Genomic DNA, 14,754 nt, shown 5'->3' with positions numbered 1-14,754 from the left:
TTTGAATAGGGCTATGTGCTCATGACAGTACAACAGGGAACTGGTGTTTAGGAGTCAGTCTTCAGTCTGTGACAGGTGTTGGTGATGATGTGCACGAGATGGAGAGTTCCTCCGACTTGATGTGGACTCTCACTATGGCACCAAATGCCGCTGGTGAAGCAGAAGGGACCCAAGGAAAGGTCCAGCCTGCACACGGCTGCTCCACAGCCTGGAGTCAGTCAGGACAGTAGACTGACCGCCATAGCTGCCGGCCTCATCTCTCTCTGACCTCGGGGATGGAAGGTTAGGACACTCCAGCCTGGAGCTTGGCCTCCAGGCTCACAGCTCAAGGAGAGTGCGGCTTATCCCTGCAGAGGAGCTGGAGAGGGAGACTGCAGAGTTGGCAGGCCACTCAACCTGCATGAAGGAGCAACAGGAGGGGCAGGTAGGTGCCTGTGCCCGGAGGCCTCTTGCCTTGAGTTCCCCTAGCAGGGACAAGTGAAGGGACAGGGAGAGGAGTGAGGCTGAGGGTGAGTGGGTAGTTCAGGAGAGAGGCAGCTGCTGTCCCTGAAGGGAGTTCATGAGGGAGAAATCTTCCTGGCTCTGCATATTTTCTGTGTTGAAAGCCTGTGGGTTATTTGCAGTCTAAACTCAAAGTGGCAGCCCCTGGAGTATGGAGAGATTTGAAGGCCTGTGCTGGTCCCCAGGCTCTGACTTCTCCTAGCACTGAGTGAGCTGCCATCTTTTCTTGTGAGGAACTGAGCTGCTCTTCTCATTCTCCAGGGCAACACCCAGCTTGCCACTGTGTAGCCCCTGTTGCCCTGCTGCTTCCTGTTGCCCCATTGGCACCTGATGTTGGCTCCACTAGAGTTCAGAGAGGAAGAAAGAGGCATGACTGAGATCGAGAAAGTGTTTATTAGGGTTCTGAGGAGGCTTCCAGCTAGGGGGCACCTGGCAGTTTCCCACAGAGACGCCCTGACACCTGGGCTGTGGAGCAGGGTTCCCAGGCTTGTGATAAGGACCTCAGGCAGGGTAATGGCAGAGGGCAAGACAGAATCCTCTGTTGTTTGATGGAAGACACTCAAGCTTAGGCAGGGCCTGCATCTGAGGCAGCTCAGGAACTAGGGGGAGAGGTGAGGGATCCCCAGGGGATGGACCCATCAGCAGCTGGACTTCTGGCCTGAGGAGAGGCCACAGCAGGCCTGGCTGGAGCAGGCAGGGCGGCAGAGCAGGGACATGCTGGAGCAGGGCTTGCAGCAGCTGGGCTGGCAGGAGGAGGCACAGCAGGAGGAGGTGGGCACACAGCAGGCGGGTCTGCACACAGGGCGGCAGAGCAGGGACACGCTGGAGCAGGGCTTGCAGCAGACAGGCTTGCAGCAGACAGGCACGCAGCAGGATGGCTGGCAGCATGAGGAGGACCCAGAGCAGATGGGTGTGCAGCAGACAGGCTTGCAGCAAAGAGTCACAGAACAGGGTGAGGAGGTGCAGCAAGCTGGCTGGCAGCTAGACTGCTGGCAGCATGGGGAGGATCCAGAGCAGATGGGTGTGCAGCAGTCAGGCTTGCAGCAGACAGGCACACAGCAGGAGGATTGGCAGCCTGAGGGCTGGCAGCTAGACTGCTGGCAGCATGAGGGTGTGCAGCAGACAGATTGACAGCAGGGACCGGATACACAGCTCACGGGGGTGCAGAGGAGTGTCAGGCAGGGGGTTGGGGCACAGCAGCTGGGGACACAGCAGCTGGACTGGCAGCAGCTGGGGACACAGCAGCTGGGCTGGCAGCAGCTGGGGACACAGCAGCTGGGTTGGCAGCAGCTGGGGGCACAGCAGCTGGGTTGGCAGCAGCTGGGGGCACAGCAGCTGGGCTCACAGCAGCTCTCTGGGCAGTCGTCCACCTGCCAGGAGGACTCAGTGCAGGGCTCAGAGTAGACAGACATGGTGGAGGCGGCCATGACTGATTGGAGGGCAGAGGGTGATGCAAGAAGGTATGAGTGACTGAGTGAGGTGTGATGGTGGGTGCCACTTATATATCTCTCAAGGGTTTGTGTGTGTTTGCGTTGTCCTAGCTACAGTTCCTCGTTGATGTTGTTGTAGTTCTAAGGACACCCATCAATCAAATGGCCATGACCTGTAGCTCCACCCATAGAACTTTCAGCTAGAGCTGAAAGGTCTGGTAGAGTCACTTCCTCTCCGGGGAGGGCAGTTCCTTGTTGTCTGCCATGGCCATATCTTGAGGTCCCTTGCCCTGGCTCCCTGCTTCAGTCCTTCGTTGAGTCATTAGAATAATTTAAGCTTATTTTATATCCACTTTATTTGGGATGATGGTCAGAGATCTGTGCTCGTTTCCTTTATCAGCAATACTAGTACTAATGGTTCTTGCTTTGCTCTAGGGATTGCTCCAACTTAGTCTATAAATATAAAGTCAACTCACTATAAAGTCAACTCACTAAGCTCTTCAACCTTGAGAGGGAGAGGATTTCATTATTCCCAGGTGGGGAAACTGAGACACAAACAAGAGCTTACAGAAGAGCCTGTGTTGGGCAACTCAGACACCAGGACACGGATACTCCCATCCTGTGTTCGTATCTGTCATTGTGCTCCCAAGGTACAGCAGACTAGAAAGGCAGCCTGGGTACCTGTCTCTGCCAGAGAAGTGGGGGTGGGCCAGGGCACCCATCACTCAAGTGGGTGGGGCTAGAGCTGATAGAGCTATTTGGGACGGGGCAGGTATTTGCTTTTCCAGGACTGAGCCCTGTGGGCCAGTGTGATGTGAAGACAATATAGCAGGGGCTTCAAGAAGTTGCTCTGAAAAAAAAAAAATTGGCTACTTCTACATACAGCAAGAGGACCCAGGGGCTGGAGAGATGATGGTTCAGGGGTTAAGGGTACTGGCTGCTCTTCCAGAGGTCCTAAGGTCAATTCTCAGCAACCACATGGTGGCTCACAACCTTCTGTAATGAGATCTGATGCCCTCTTCTGGTGTGCAGGCAGACATGCAGATAGAGCACTTGTGTACACACAAAACAAACAAATAAATCTTTTTTAAAAAGTTTAAAAAACGAAAAAAAAAAGGGGGGGACCCAGATTGATTGACAGGCAGAAAGGAGAAGGAGGTTGTGTAGGGAACAGTAAGCCATGCCTGTTAGAGGCTGGCTACAGGTGTTCCTGACCACACCTGTCAGGGTGTGGTCAAGGTGAGGTCAGGATGATGCATGAGGGGTTCTTAAGGGGTGGCAAAGCACATGGGAGCCCCTCTCTCTGGCCTAGCTGCCTCGCTGCCCCTGGCATGCTCTGGCTTGCGTTTGGCTAGTGTTTATCTGAATAAAGATATCTTAACCTTATAGACTACAGATTGGCTCTCGTTATAAGGTTGGTCAGAAGGGATGTTGGAGTTGGCTGTGTTCTCAGATGCAGGAGGCTTTCCACTGAAAATTGAACTGTGTTTAAGATATTTTACAACCTTCTTGTTTGTGACACTGGGGCCCTGGATGATCAAGCTAGGAGGGGGCTGGGCTAGGACCTGCCTGAGAACTTGGAGAAAACCTAGTGTTATGGCTTGAATGTGAAAAATTCCCCCATGGGCTCATGGGAGTGCTATTTTGAAAAGTTGTGGAACATTTTGAACATGAAGCAGACAAGTCTATAAGGGCAGAGCTTGAGGGTTCTAGGCCGGCTCTGATTGCTGCTGAGTTCTGCTTCCTGATGCTCCATGGCAGAGCAAGCTTTGTCATAATCCAGACCCCTACCACAGATGGACCCCAGGTACTGCACCTTCCTGGTACCAGTACCTTCCAGGTCCAATAGAACTGCCTTCTTCTTCTTCTTCTTCTTCTTCTTCTTCTTCTTCTTCTTCTTCTTCTTCTTCTTCTTCTTCTTCTTCTTCTTCTTCTCTTCCTCCTCCTCCTCCTCCTCCTCCTCCTCCTCCTCCTCCTCCTCCTTCCCTTCCCCCCCTCCTCCTCCTGTTTCTTGGGGACTTTTCAATGGCAGCAATACATATAAGGGGAAATTGGTACCAGGAGTGAGGTTGTTGTGATGAACCCAACCACATGGCTCTTCAGCCTTTGGAAATGGCTTGGGGAGGAATGTGGAAGAATTTGGAGTTGTGCACTAGAGAAGTTCTAGGGTGCTCCAAGCAGAACTCAAAGGGATATTCTGTTGGGAGTTCAGAAGACCAGAAAGCTGAGAGAGATGCTGCAGAGAGATGCTGTAGAGGGAGAGATCCTGCCTGTGAGGCTTTGGATGGACACAAGGACTAGAGACCTTTGGTGTTGCATTCTGGCAAAGAATCTGTTTTGCTTGTGTCTTGAGAATGTGAGTGAAGCTGAATTTACATGCATTTGGCTAGTAGTTTGGCAGAGGTAATTATAAGGCGCATGACATTCAGGCTGTGCATGACTGTTGCTGGCTGCCTTTAGCCAGGTTTTCAGGACACTGTAAAAATGGGACATTTGGACAGGAAAGAGTGTAGGTATAGTTAACATTTTAGACTGGGTGGGCATGGAAGGGCATGGAAGGCACAGACAAATCACCTTTAACTGTCAAAGAGATTAGCACCACAAAAGAAAAGTCAAATTTTTTTCCACTGGGATAATGAGAAAGGGGCCTTGAAGACATCACCCCAATTAATGAAATCACCAAGGTGTAAAATGCAAAATTGGGCTAGAGAGATGGCTTGTGGGCATTCTTTTCATAGTCTAGCTATTCACTTTATCAGATCTGCCATTTGTCAGTATCTTCCTTTTTGTAGACTTGCTGGCCATACCCTCCACATCTCTCTTGTGCAGTCTCTCTGCCTCTCTGCGTTTCTCTCACTCTCTCATCAACCCTTCCCTCTCTCCCTCCATACTTCTGATGGATGGTGCTGTCTTCTGAGGATCCAAGACACTGTGTGTGTGTGTGTGTGTGTGTGTGTGTGTGTGTGTGTGTGTGTGAGAGAGAGAGAGAGAGAGAGAGAGAGAGAGAGAGAGAGAGAGAGAGAGAGAATTTGTCTGTCTATTCTCTCCACTATGTTGGTTCAGGATGTTGAACTCAGGTCACTAGGGTTGGGCACATTTGTCTTTACTCACAGTTCCATCTCACCAGCACTTAGGTTCCTTTTTTTTTTTTTAACTCATCTGTTTCTGATGGAATGATTTTTGTTGGTGTTTCAGGTCTACTGATATTTCTTCATTCTTGCAACTGCTATCAGGCTTGTCCAGTGTGTATTTATATTTCACCTATTGTACATCTCAGGTTCAGAACTTCCTTTTGTTTGATTAATTCCACTTCCCTCCTGGGAATCTCTACCTATTCACTCGTGAAGATAATATTTTTTCTTTGATCTGTGGACATAAAACACCTGCTTGTGGTCACCGACTGCCAGTCTCTGTAATGAGATCATCCCAGATTCTTTCTGCCAGTTGCTTTTACTTATGATGGTGATTTATTTTACAAAATCTCCTATGTCTGGTTATTAATAGAAATACATTTGGAGACTCTGGATTCTATTATCTTCTCGTGACTATGGGTTTCTGTTCAGACAGACAGCCAATTGTTAGTTGATTATTTTGAACTTGTGTAGGTCTGGTTTTAATCTCTGTGGGAGTATAAATGCGGAAAACCCACTCAGCCTCCACTCAAGATCCCACCTATGTCTCTGGAATCCTGTGGGTTGGATTAGGTGTGTACACGTGTGTGTGTCTGTGTGTGTGTGTATGTGTGTATGAGTTAGTGAGTATGTGTGTGAATGTGTGTATGAGTTAATGAGTATGTGTGTGTGTGTGAGTGTATGAGTGTGTGTATGTGTGTGTATGTATGTATGTGTGTGAGCATGTGTGTATGTGTGAGTGTGAGTGTGCGTGTACGTGTGCTCGCACGCGCGTGCGCGCGCGCGCGCGCACATGCGTACGCGCGCGCGCACAGGCGTACACCATCTCTGAGTCTTCCTCTAGATTCCAGCACAGTGATCTTGGGTCCTAGTTCTATGCTGGGGAGTCTACTCAGTCCCATGGTGGCTCCTTGGTTGTGGTCTGGCTCTGACCACCTTACCACGAGCTCTCTCTGGGGTACATCCTGCCCATGTTTGAGATACTTCTCTTGCCCAACTTGGGTTCCTCTCACCCACTGATAATGTTGAATTAGCAGAGAGCTGGGTAAAAGTGGGGTTCATTTGGCTTAGGAGCTAATGTATGCCTCTGACTAGCCCTGTCTGAGTGTGGACACCTAACAGGTAGTTAAGGAAGGGCTTCTCAGCTATTGTTTATTCCATCAGGGTTTCAGGTTTGCTACACTCTACACCTTCGGTTTTCTGTTCCCAAATGTCCTGCTGCATGCAGCAGAAGCTGTGGTTTGAGCAAGTCTTTGAGGACCCCTCTCTTCAGCGTCAATGGGGAGCTCTTGAGGAGAAGCTGGCATTATGACAGACATCTGGTCTACCTCCTTATTAGTAGTAGAACTTGGAGGATGTGGCCAGGGTGTGTAGTGGCTAGAAGTCATTGAGGCTGTCTCTCCTACTCACAGCAGCTATCCTGGAACAGCCTTGCTGCATGGAGTCAGGTAGCCTGCAGGGATGGTCTGGCCTTGTGAACCACTTTCTGCTTCTCTCCAGTGTGATGTCTTCTTCACTTCTAAAGAAAGAGGGAGAGGGCAAGCAGAGGCTGTAATGATGTTCAGACGTTGCTCACAGCAGAACGAATTATTAGATCCCAGGAACATTAGCTATGGAGAATGTTGGCAATCCAGGCCTGCATCTTCTAGCATAGCATCTTCTTTTTGTCTCAAAGCTTCGTTCCCGTCAAGGATGGAGTTGAAGTGGAAACAAAGAGACATGGACCCTTTCAAGAGTGACCTTAGACCCTTTCGGGTATGATCCCTGTGTTTTACAGCAGGTGATGGGAGGGAAGATGGTGATAATATATGAGCTGCCTCTGTTCTGTGGTACTGTGGCTTTAGGAGGGCCGGGAGGAAGAGTCAGTCTCGCGTGAATGCCTGTATCTCCTCATCTCATCCAGAGAGGCATCCAAAGACCTGGGGCCAACTCAGACACCTCTTCCCCAACCTCAGGTGACTTGTGTAGATACCCACAGGCCTCGCTGTAGCTGTGCCTTTCATGATGGTACTTGTGGCTCTTTGCTGAACATGCCAAAAGGAGGACTGGGCCTGGATCTTTGGCTTTAGCATAGGTTCAGGCTGTGGTCCTTGTGAACCTATATTGGCTTTATCTGCTTTCTGAGGATGCAGCTGGTCCAACCTGCCTTCCCCCAGGACACTGATGGATGAGGGTACTCACTGTGTTCAGGCTCCTACGTATTGCAGAGCCTCCCAGACCACAGGAAAAGAATAATCTCTGTGGTTGTGGGAGGACTGGATCCCACAGGGAGGATATCTGGACTCCTGAACTTCTATGATGCCATGTGAGGAAATCAGGAATTCACGGGGCATGGAGGAGTCCACATAGTACCAGGAGAGGATGGCTTGGGAGTATGGATGTAGCAGCGGATAGAATATGCTGCATTAGTCATGGAGCTGAGCAAATAAAACAAGAGCATGGACAACAGCAAAGCCAACCTGGGAGGAGAGAGGAAGCAAACAAGGAAGACCAGCTGCATTCTGGGTGTTCTGGGACAATGAACTGGGTATAAATGCCATGCCAGGAAGGAGCTCCAGTCATCCCCACCCTCCTCTAGACCAGCCAGCCTCCACCATGTGTCACACCAGCTGCTCCTCAGGCTGCCAGCCAGCCTGCTGTGTGTCCAGCTCCTGCCAGCCATCCTGCTGTGTAGCCAGCCCCTGCCAGGCATCCTATTGTGTGTCCAGCTCCTGTCAGCCATCCTGCTGCAGGCCTGCTATATGCATTCCTGTGAGATACCAGGTGGCCTGCTGTGTGCCTGCGAGCTGTAGGCCCACTGTGTGCATGGCCCCCTCCTGCCAGTCCTCTGTGTGTGTGCCCGTGAGCTGCCGGCCAGTCTGTGTGACCTCCCCCTGCCAGTCATTTGGGTGCTGCCAGCCCTCCTGCCCCACCCTGGTCTGCAGACCTGTCACCTGTGGCAACTCCTGCTGCTGACCAGTGTCTGTCTCCAAACCAGTTGCTGCCAGTGCAAACGGGACACATCTATCCCTTCCCTCTGTGGCAGTGGTTCTGCACCTGAAACAGGTTGGAAGCACTCGTAGCTCACCCTGGAACTTGGGAGAGAACACAGTGGAATGATACAGATACCTCTCCCCTGCACTTCTCCAAGGATGCCCTGGCTCGAGGATCCTTCTCTTACCCCATGTGCCAAATAAAGTAACTTGTCTAGGCAGCTGTGCATTTCTCTGTTCTGGTTCCTGTCTGTCTTTCCTGGCTTCACTGGCGTCAGGAAGCATGTAAGATCAGTGGTTTCTATGATGCAGACTCACCTTGGTTCCTTAAGAGGAAGCATGCAGGGTGGAGGACATGGTTGGTGAGTGGGTGTGTTTATGCCCCTGGCATCCCTGTGGGCCCTGTGTTCATTGCAGTGTCTGCTCCTGCTTACCTTTCAAATGGTACCTGAAGTAGGGGCTCATGCACAGTGAGTCCTAGTGTGTTTTTATGAAAGGTTTTCTATTTCCCCTGGGGATGTCCCATGTGCCCGGTCACAGTGACTTTCTTCCTCCTGAGCAGCCTTGAGATGTTTGAATTCCACTTATACAAACTGTTGCTCTCTGAATCACTTTCTCAGTACTTGGGACATTTATACCCATTTTCTTACTGTTAATCAATTATAATATGACAGACACACATCTAGTCGGTTCCCTATGAAGCGGTTGGAACACACACGTCCCACTAACTTCTTGGGGTGGCTCCTTCTGGAGCCACATATGTACCATTCTGCATCTTTTCACTCCGTGGCGTGGGTCACTTCTGTGTGTTCTAACAAGTGCTTTCTACTTCAGATGGCTTCCAAAAATTGTGTGGGCTTCTCTGTCCCTCTTCCTGGGACAAAATTCCCAATGGAAGTAACCTGAAGGCTCACGGTTTGAGGGCATAGCCCTTCATGATGGGACAGTCATGGTGACAAGAGGGTGATATGGTTGATCGAATTGCATCTGCAGTCAGGAAGCAGAGTGAGGCTTGCTGGTGCTCCGGTGGCTTCCTCCTTTTTATTTGGTCTGGAATCCTAACCCTCAGAATAAGGCTTGTGCTACCTACATTTAGGGGGAGTCTTTCCTCCTCAGTGATACCTTTCTGGAATTATAATCATCAGTATACCCAGAAGTATTTCTGGGTATTTCTATGGTGACTTTAAAGCTGTTATATTAACAATGGAGATGGGCCCATCACAGCTATGGCTAACTTTGGGGAAGGTTTTCCTCCGGGAAGTGTTGATGACTGTGTTTCCATTGGCCTGCTCTATGCCCAGTCTTTGTAGTTGGTTCTGACTGTTCCTGAGACAGGTAGGCATGGGGGTCTCAGCCTCTGCTGCATCCCATAGCATCATCCTGGACCTGTGGTCCTAGAGTTCTCCCTCTTGGTTGCCTTGACCTTTTCCTTTATTCCCTGCAGGCTGCCCCTGAAACATGAGTTGCAAATGTTGTTTTATCCCTTAGCACCCAAAATCGTCAGGGATACACTGTGCTGTTTAAATAAGTGTTTTTCCTAAAAATGACTGACATACAGTATACTCCATGCACCTATGGTATGTTCACACCCAGGTAACACACACACATACACACACACACACACACACACACACACACACACGATCTTGTACTCAAGCCCTCATGAACATAAAGGACATACATGAAAAAATACTCACATTCACATGTGTGTATGCTCACTCACACCACTATACTTAAACACACATTCCCACCTCCATGTGTTTTAGCACACACACACACACACACACACACACACACACACAGAGCCACACTTCTTCACGTGTATGCATGCTCCTGCAGACACACGGCCATGCTTATCTCTGTGCACTCACGCACCTTTCACTCAAGCACACACGTGCATCATTCTGGTTTGTCATCTGAGAGGTAAGACACCATCAGAATGTCCCACTGCTGCTTAGAGGCACAGGCAGAGGCCCTGCCAGCCCTACAGTGTTGACTTTTCTCATCGCTGTGACATGATAAAGGACAAAACACTTAAAAGGGACAGGATTGATCTTGGCTCATGTTCTCATTCTGGAGCCTTTGATGGGTAGGGTCTGGCCAATTTTCTGTTGTCCCAGGATGAAGTGGTTGGCTTCTCTTTAATGACATTAATCTCTTTAACAACCACACCCTCCTCAGCCACGGCTTTGTGATGGCTCCCTCTCTGGCTGGGTCTGCATGGTTTCTGAATCTTTCTGCTCAGCTTTTAGTTCTTGATTCTCACTGTAACTCTGTCTAAAAGCCCCCAGCAATAATCAGGCCATTGTGTGAATTCTTTGCTCTCTTGAAATTTATTCCGCATAGTTAATTTAGCTACTACTATAAACCCAGCCTCACATAGAGCTTCTGGGCATAGAGGAAATTCTCTTGCAGACTATCCCAAGAATGGCTTCTGGTCCAGTTCCCAACAGCATCCAGAAATTTGATGAGTACATTCTTTTGTCAAATTTCTGTTGGTGTCTTGGTCTTGAAGTCTCACCTGGATGCCTCGTTAGCTCTTTGCAGAATTTGAGTTATAGAATAAATAGCTATAGCATATAAAGCCCCTATGTCAAAACTCCTACACAGCCTATCCAGACACCAGTCAAAGGCCTAAGAACCACATAGTCAGGGTTAGTAGTTTTCTGTATTAGTTATTTTTGTATAACTATGCTGAGTAAAGCACCTTAAAGGGGTGCAGGAGGTTTTTAGCTCTTGGGTTCACAGAGTTCGGTCTGTCATGGGGAGCACAACAGTCACAATGGCCACAAAAGAGAGATGAGAATACTGGCAACTGATTAGCTTTCTTCTTTTTTCCACTTTTATCCTGGCCCACTGGAGGGAGCCACCCCCATCACAGACTGTCTAGACTCTCAGTTAGTTCTCCATGGAGACTCTCACAGACATGTCGGAGATGTGCCTCTGTCTCCTAGGAGATTCTAAATCTATTCAAGTTGATAGGAAAAATGAACCTTCTTACTGTCCCTCTATAGCACTGGCCCTCAGGCCTCTCCCTGCCTCCTTCTGGTTGCTAGGATCTGGAGGTTGGGGTTTGGAAGAGGGTTCAGAACAAGAGACAGCAGACAGAGAATGAGAGTCAAATGCTTTGATCACTCAGGGGAGGTCTGGTTTTCCTTAAAGCCACGAGGAAAGACAAGGAGACTAGGAAATAGGAGTTTAGGTAGGGCCCCGACACCACAGTGAGAGGCTTGGAGAGATGAGACCATTCCTAAATCAACACAGTCACCATGGCGGCGTCTTAGCCAGAGTGACAGTTCTGTGTTTGAGGGCCTGAAGAACAGAGATCAGCATCACACAGAGGAGCCACAAGGGAGGGGCAGGTAGGATCAGGTAGGCAGGTTACTGGCAACACCCTGGAGACTGGCAGCTAACAGGCTCACCACAGGCCAGCTGGCAGGAGACAGACACAGAGCACAGAGCCCATCTCAACAGAGCCTCACTTGGGGTCTGTGGCAGTGGTTCTCACAGCCTTGGGAGGCCAGCAGGCAGTAGTGAGGCAGCACAGAGATACAGGACAGGCAGCAGGTGGCCCAAGGAACAGTTCATCTTCAGGTGGCTGGGACTGGGGAAGGCTTGGGTGGAAAAGGGAACAGGCTTTTGGTGGTGTATGGGTACACATGGACATACAGTCCTGGACACACAGTCCTGGACACACATGTTTGGTTATGCATGCATTTACATTCAGACATACACAATGCACAAACTCTGAACCCCATGTGCACCTATGCACACACACACACACACACACACACACACACACACACACACACACACAAAGAGGGAGAGAGCTGTCCTCTATGCTCTTGCTTCTGCCTGCTGTCTGGCTCCAGCTGTGGCTCATGGGAGGGCTCTCCCTGTGTTCAGCCTCTCACATTCTGCAAGCCCTTCCTAACCCTGTGAGAAGTGTGATCTTTGTGGGTGTGTAAGGACTGTCATCCTGTAGGGGCAACTTCTTGACACATGGATCTCTAGGACCTCGTGTGAGGAAACCAGGAAGTGATGGAGCTTGGTAGAATCCAGAAGGCCTCAGGGGGAGGCTGGGTGGGAGCCCAGACCCAGCAGGAGTTGGAGCGGGTATAATTAGCCATGAGGCTGAGGGCAAACAAAGCAGGAACATAGACTTCAGTAAAGCCAACTGGGAGGACAGGGGAAGCAAATAAGGAAGAACAGCTGCATTCTGGGTAGTTGGGCCACTGAGCTGGGTATAAAAGCCACCCTGGGCAGGAGCTCCAGACATCTTCACCCTCCTCCAGACAAGCCAGCATTTACCATGTGTCACACCAGCTGCTCCTCAGGCTGCCAGCCATCCTGCTGTGTGTCCAGCTCCTGCCAGCCATCCTGCTGTGTGTCTAGCCCCTGCCAGCCATCCTGTTGCAGGCCTGCTATATGCATTCCTGTGAGATACCAGATGGCTTACTGTGTGCCTGCGAGCTGTAGGCCCACTGTGTGCATGACTCCCTCCTGCCAGTCCTCCGTGTGTGTGCCCGTGAGCTGCCGGCCAGTCTGTGTGACCTCCACCTGCCAGTCATCTGGGTGCTGCCAGCCCTCCTGCCCCACCCTGGTCTGCAGACCTGTCACCTGTAGCACCCCCGCCTGCTGCTGACCAGTGTCCCAAACCAGCTGCTGTTATTATAGGCAAGGATACATCTATCCCCACCCCCTCCTCCTCCTCCTCCTGTGACTGTGGATTTGGTGTGAAGCAAGTGGGGAAGCATGCCCAGCCCACCGTGGAACTGTGAGAAAATGCCCGCCCTTCTCTAAGAATGTCCTACCTCCGATGTCCTTCTCTTACCTTCTCTACTGTGGCAAATAAAGTGGCTTCTCTCATCACCTCTACTCGTCCATTGTAGCTCCTGTCTGTCTGTGTAGATGCTTTAGTATCAGAAAGCGACCCAGCCTCACTATGGCTCTTCAGTAGGTGGAATGCAGGACAGAGGACATGGTCTGATAGAGTAGATGTGGTCATGTCCCTGTCCTGTCTGTCTGCCCTTGAACTTATGGCCCCTGCCACGGACTCATCTTTTGTGGCTCCATCCTGCCTCCCCTAGTTCTCCTTCTCCAGGGCAACAGGGGCTGCACAGTGGCAGCTGTTAGATTGCCTGGATTGTCCAGGGCTGTGTTTCCTTCTGCTCTTGGGAAGTCCTGTGCCATGAATCACAGTGACTTTCTTTCTGCCAGGCAGTTTTCAAAAGCTGGACCTTGGTTATGTGATCGAACTTGTCAACCACCACCACTGTGGCACACCTGCCCATTTGTTCTTGAATGGTCGTCAGATATAATAATCGCTTCATGTCACTTCCGGTGTGGACACTGGACACATCGTCCAAGTTCCACTCATGTCTTGGTACGACTGCTTCTAGAGTCAGGTGAGCCCTGTCCTGCGTTCTCAGTGAATCAAGTTAGCTGTGTCCTATGCCTCAGACTGGCACTTTTCCATTGCTCATAGCCAAGATGCCGACATACTGGGGTTATCCTTTCCTTGTGTAGTATTGGTTACAGTCCCCGCTCTCCAGTGCAAGCTTCACCCTCAGTCACCTGTGGTCTGTTGTGCTCATTCCTCATAGAACAGCAGGTGTACAATTCCTAGGCTCTGCTGAAGTCCCACACACTGTCCCAAACCAGTTCTTCTGTGGAGGTCTCACTGCTGGCCAGCTCGCTTAATATATGAGTTGTAAAAGTCATTTCATAACCTAGATGCCTAGGTGGTCAAGGACACACTGTGTTGGCTAAATGAGGGATCGGAGTGAAACTAAGTCAGAAATAGAATCAATCATCATGGGATAATAGTCCTGAACACACACACCCCACTTCATGTGTACACACAGTCATACGCATAGGCCCTCTCAGACTGGCTCCCTCATGCACTCAGATTCACATAGTGACGTGAATCACACAGAGAAGCCTGCTCATGTGTAAACATTCGGTTACCACAATCTTCACACATTTCTGTGCCTCCTTCATGCTTAAGCACACACACACACACACACACACACACACACACACACACACACATGCTCCCTCAAACATATTCATATTTTATGAAATATCTTTGTATGTATATCCATATACCCTTGTGTGCTCTACACTCACACATGCACGGATTCTGGTGTCTCACTGGAAGGTGAAGGTAGATTTAGAGACTGAGAAACAAAGGGATTCTCTCATAGTTAATATTGACTATCGACTTGACTGGATCTATAATCAATCTATAAGAGACATCTCTGTGTGTGCCTGTGAGCTGCAGAGGAATTATAACAGTACTCGGAATAAGGATCATGTTGGTTATTTATTGTGGGAAATTACTTACATGAGAAAACCGAAAACCCAGACTTTCGAGACCCGACTGGAACCCCAAAAGAGAGTGAGTGCCCCCTCTCTCAGCCCTTTATTCTCACGCCCTGTGCACACCTGTGGCCAAGCCCAAACCAGGCATGGTTAGTGGCACAGGTGCGCAGATCTCTCCCTACAGTGAGCAATTATCTAGATTAGTTTAATGGAAGTGGGGAGACCCACCCTAAAGTGATGACACCAACCGTGGGCTGGGGGCCTGGGCTGAAGAAAAAGGAGAGAATGAGCAGATTGGCATAGTTTCCCGCCTCTCTGGTGAGCACTGGCATTCTCTCTCTGTGTGACGGCCAATTCGATGTGACCAGCCGCCATGACTTCCTCACCATGGCG

The 14,754-nt window shown here is 50.0% G+C and overlaps 4 protein-coding genes across 11 annotated transcripts in view; 3 read left to right on the top strand and 1 right to left on the bottom strand.

Moving 5' to 3' along the window:
• The window catches only part of Tspear (thrombospondin type laminin G domain and EAR repeats), a 168,945-nt gene that overhangs the window by 8,236 nt on the left and 145,955 nt on the right, over window positions 1-14,754 (top strand). The gene's annotated exons all lie outside the window — the stretch shown is intronic.
• On the bottom strand, window positions 1,140-1,928 carry LOC100757010 (keratin-associated protein 10-9). Of its 6 annotated transcripts, none has more exons than XM_027394318.1 (2): window positions 1,770-1,928; window positions 1,140-1,721 (listed from the first exon to the last, which is right to left on the bottom strand). In XM_027394318.1, exons 1-2 carry the CDS (start codon window positions 1,926-1,928, stop codon window positions 1,140-1,142), a joined length of 741 nt encoding a protein of 246 aa, XP_027250119.1. The 6 variants fall into 6 exon arrangements, with proteins under 6 accessions (XP_027250119.1, XP_035307409.1, XP_027250122.1 ...); XM_035451518.1 differs by having other exon boundaries at window positions 1,800-1,928; XM_027394321.1 differs by having other exon boundaries at window positions 1,140-1,686; window positions 1,822-1,928.
• Window positions 7,579-8,017, top strand: LOC100766293 (keratin-associated protein 12-1-like). Of its 3 annotated transcripts, none has more exons than XM_035451519.1 (2): window positions 7,579-7,732; window positions 7,781-8,017. In XM_035451519.1, the coding sequence occupies exons 1-2, from the start codon at window positions 7,601-7,603 to the stop codon at window positions 8,015-8,017; spliced, it is 369 nt and encodes a 122-aa protein (XP_035307410.1). In that variant the 5' UTR covers window positions 7,579-7,600. The 3 variants fall into 3 exon arrangements, with proteins under 3 accessions (XP_035307410.1, XP_027250129.1, XP_027250128.1); XM_027394328.2 differs by having other exon boundaries at window positions 7,579-7,750; window positions 7,826-8,017; XM_027394327.2 differs by having other exon boundaries at window positions 7,579-7,825; window positions 7,886-8,017.
• On the top strand, window positions 12,347-12,679 carry LOC100757976 (keratin-associated protein 12-1). Its single transcript, XM_027394332.1, has 2 exons — window positions 12,347-12,423; window positions 12,454-12,679. Exons 1-2 carry the CDS (start codon window positions 12,347-12,349, stop codon window positions 12,677-12,679), a joined length of 303 nt encoding a protein of 100 aa, XP_027250133.1.

Source organism: Cricetulus griseus (genome assembly GCF_003668045.3).
Source record: "Cricetulus griseus strain 17A/GY chromosome 1 unlocalized genomic scaffold, alternate assembly CriGri-PICRH-1.0 chr1_0, whole genome shotgun sequence".
Taxonomy (NCBI): Eukaryota; Metazoa; Chordata; class Mammalia; order Rodentia; family Cricetidae; genus Cricetulus; species Cricetulus griseus.
This window is presented reverse-complemented; position numbering and strand designations above follow the sequence as displayed.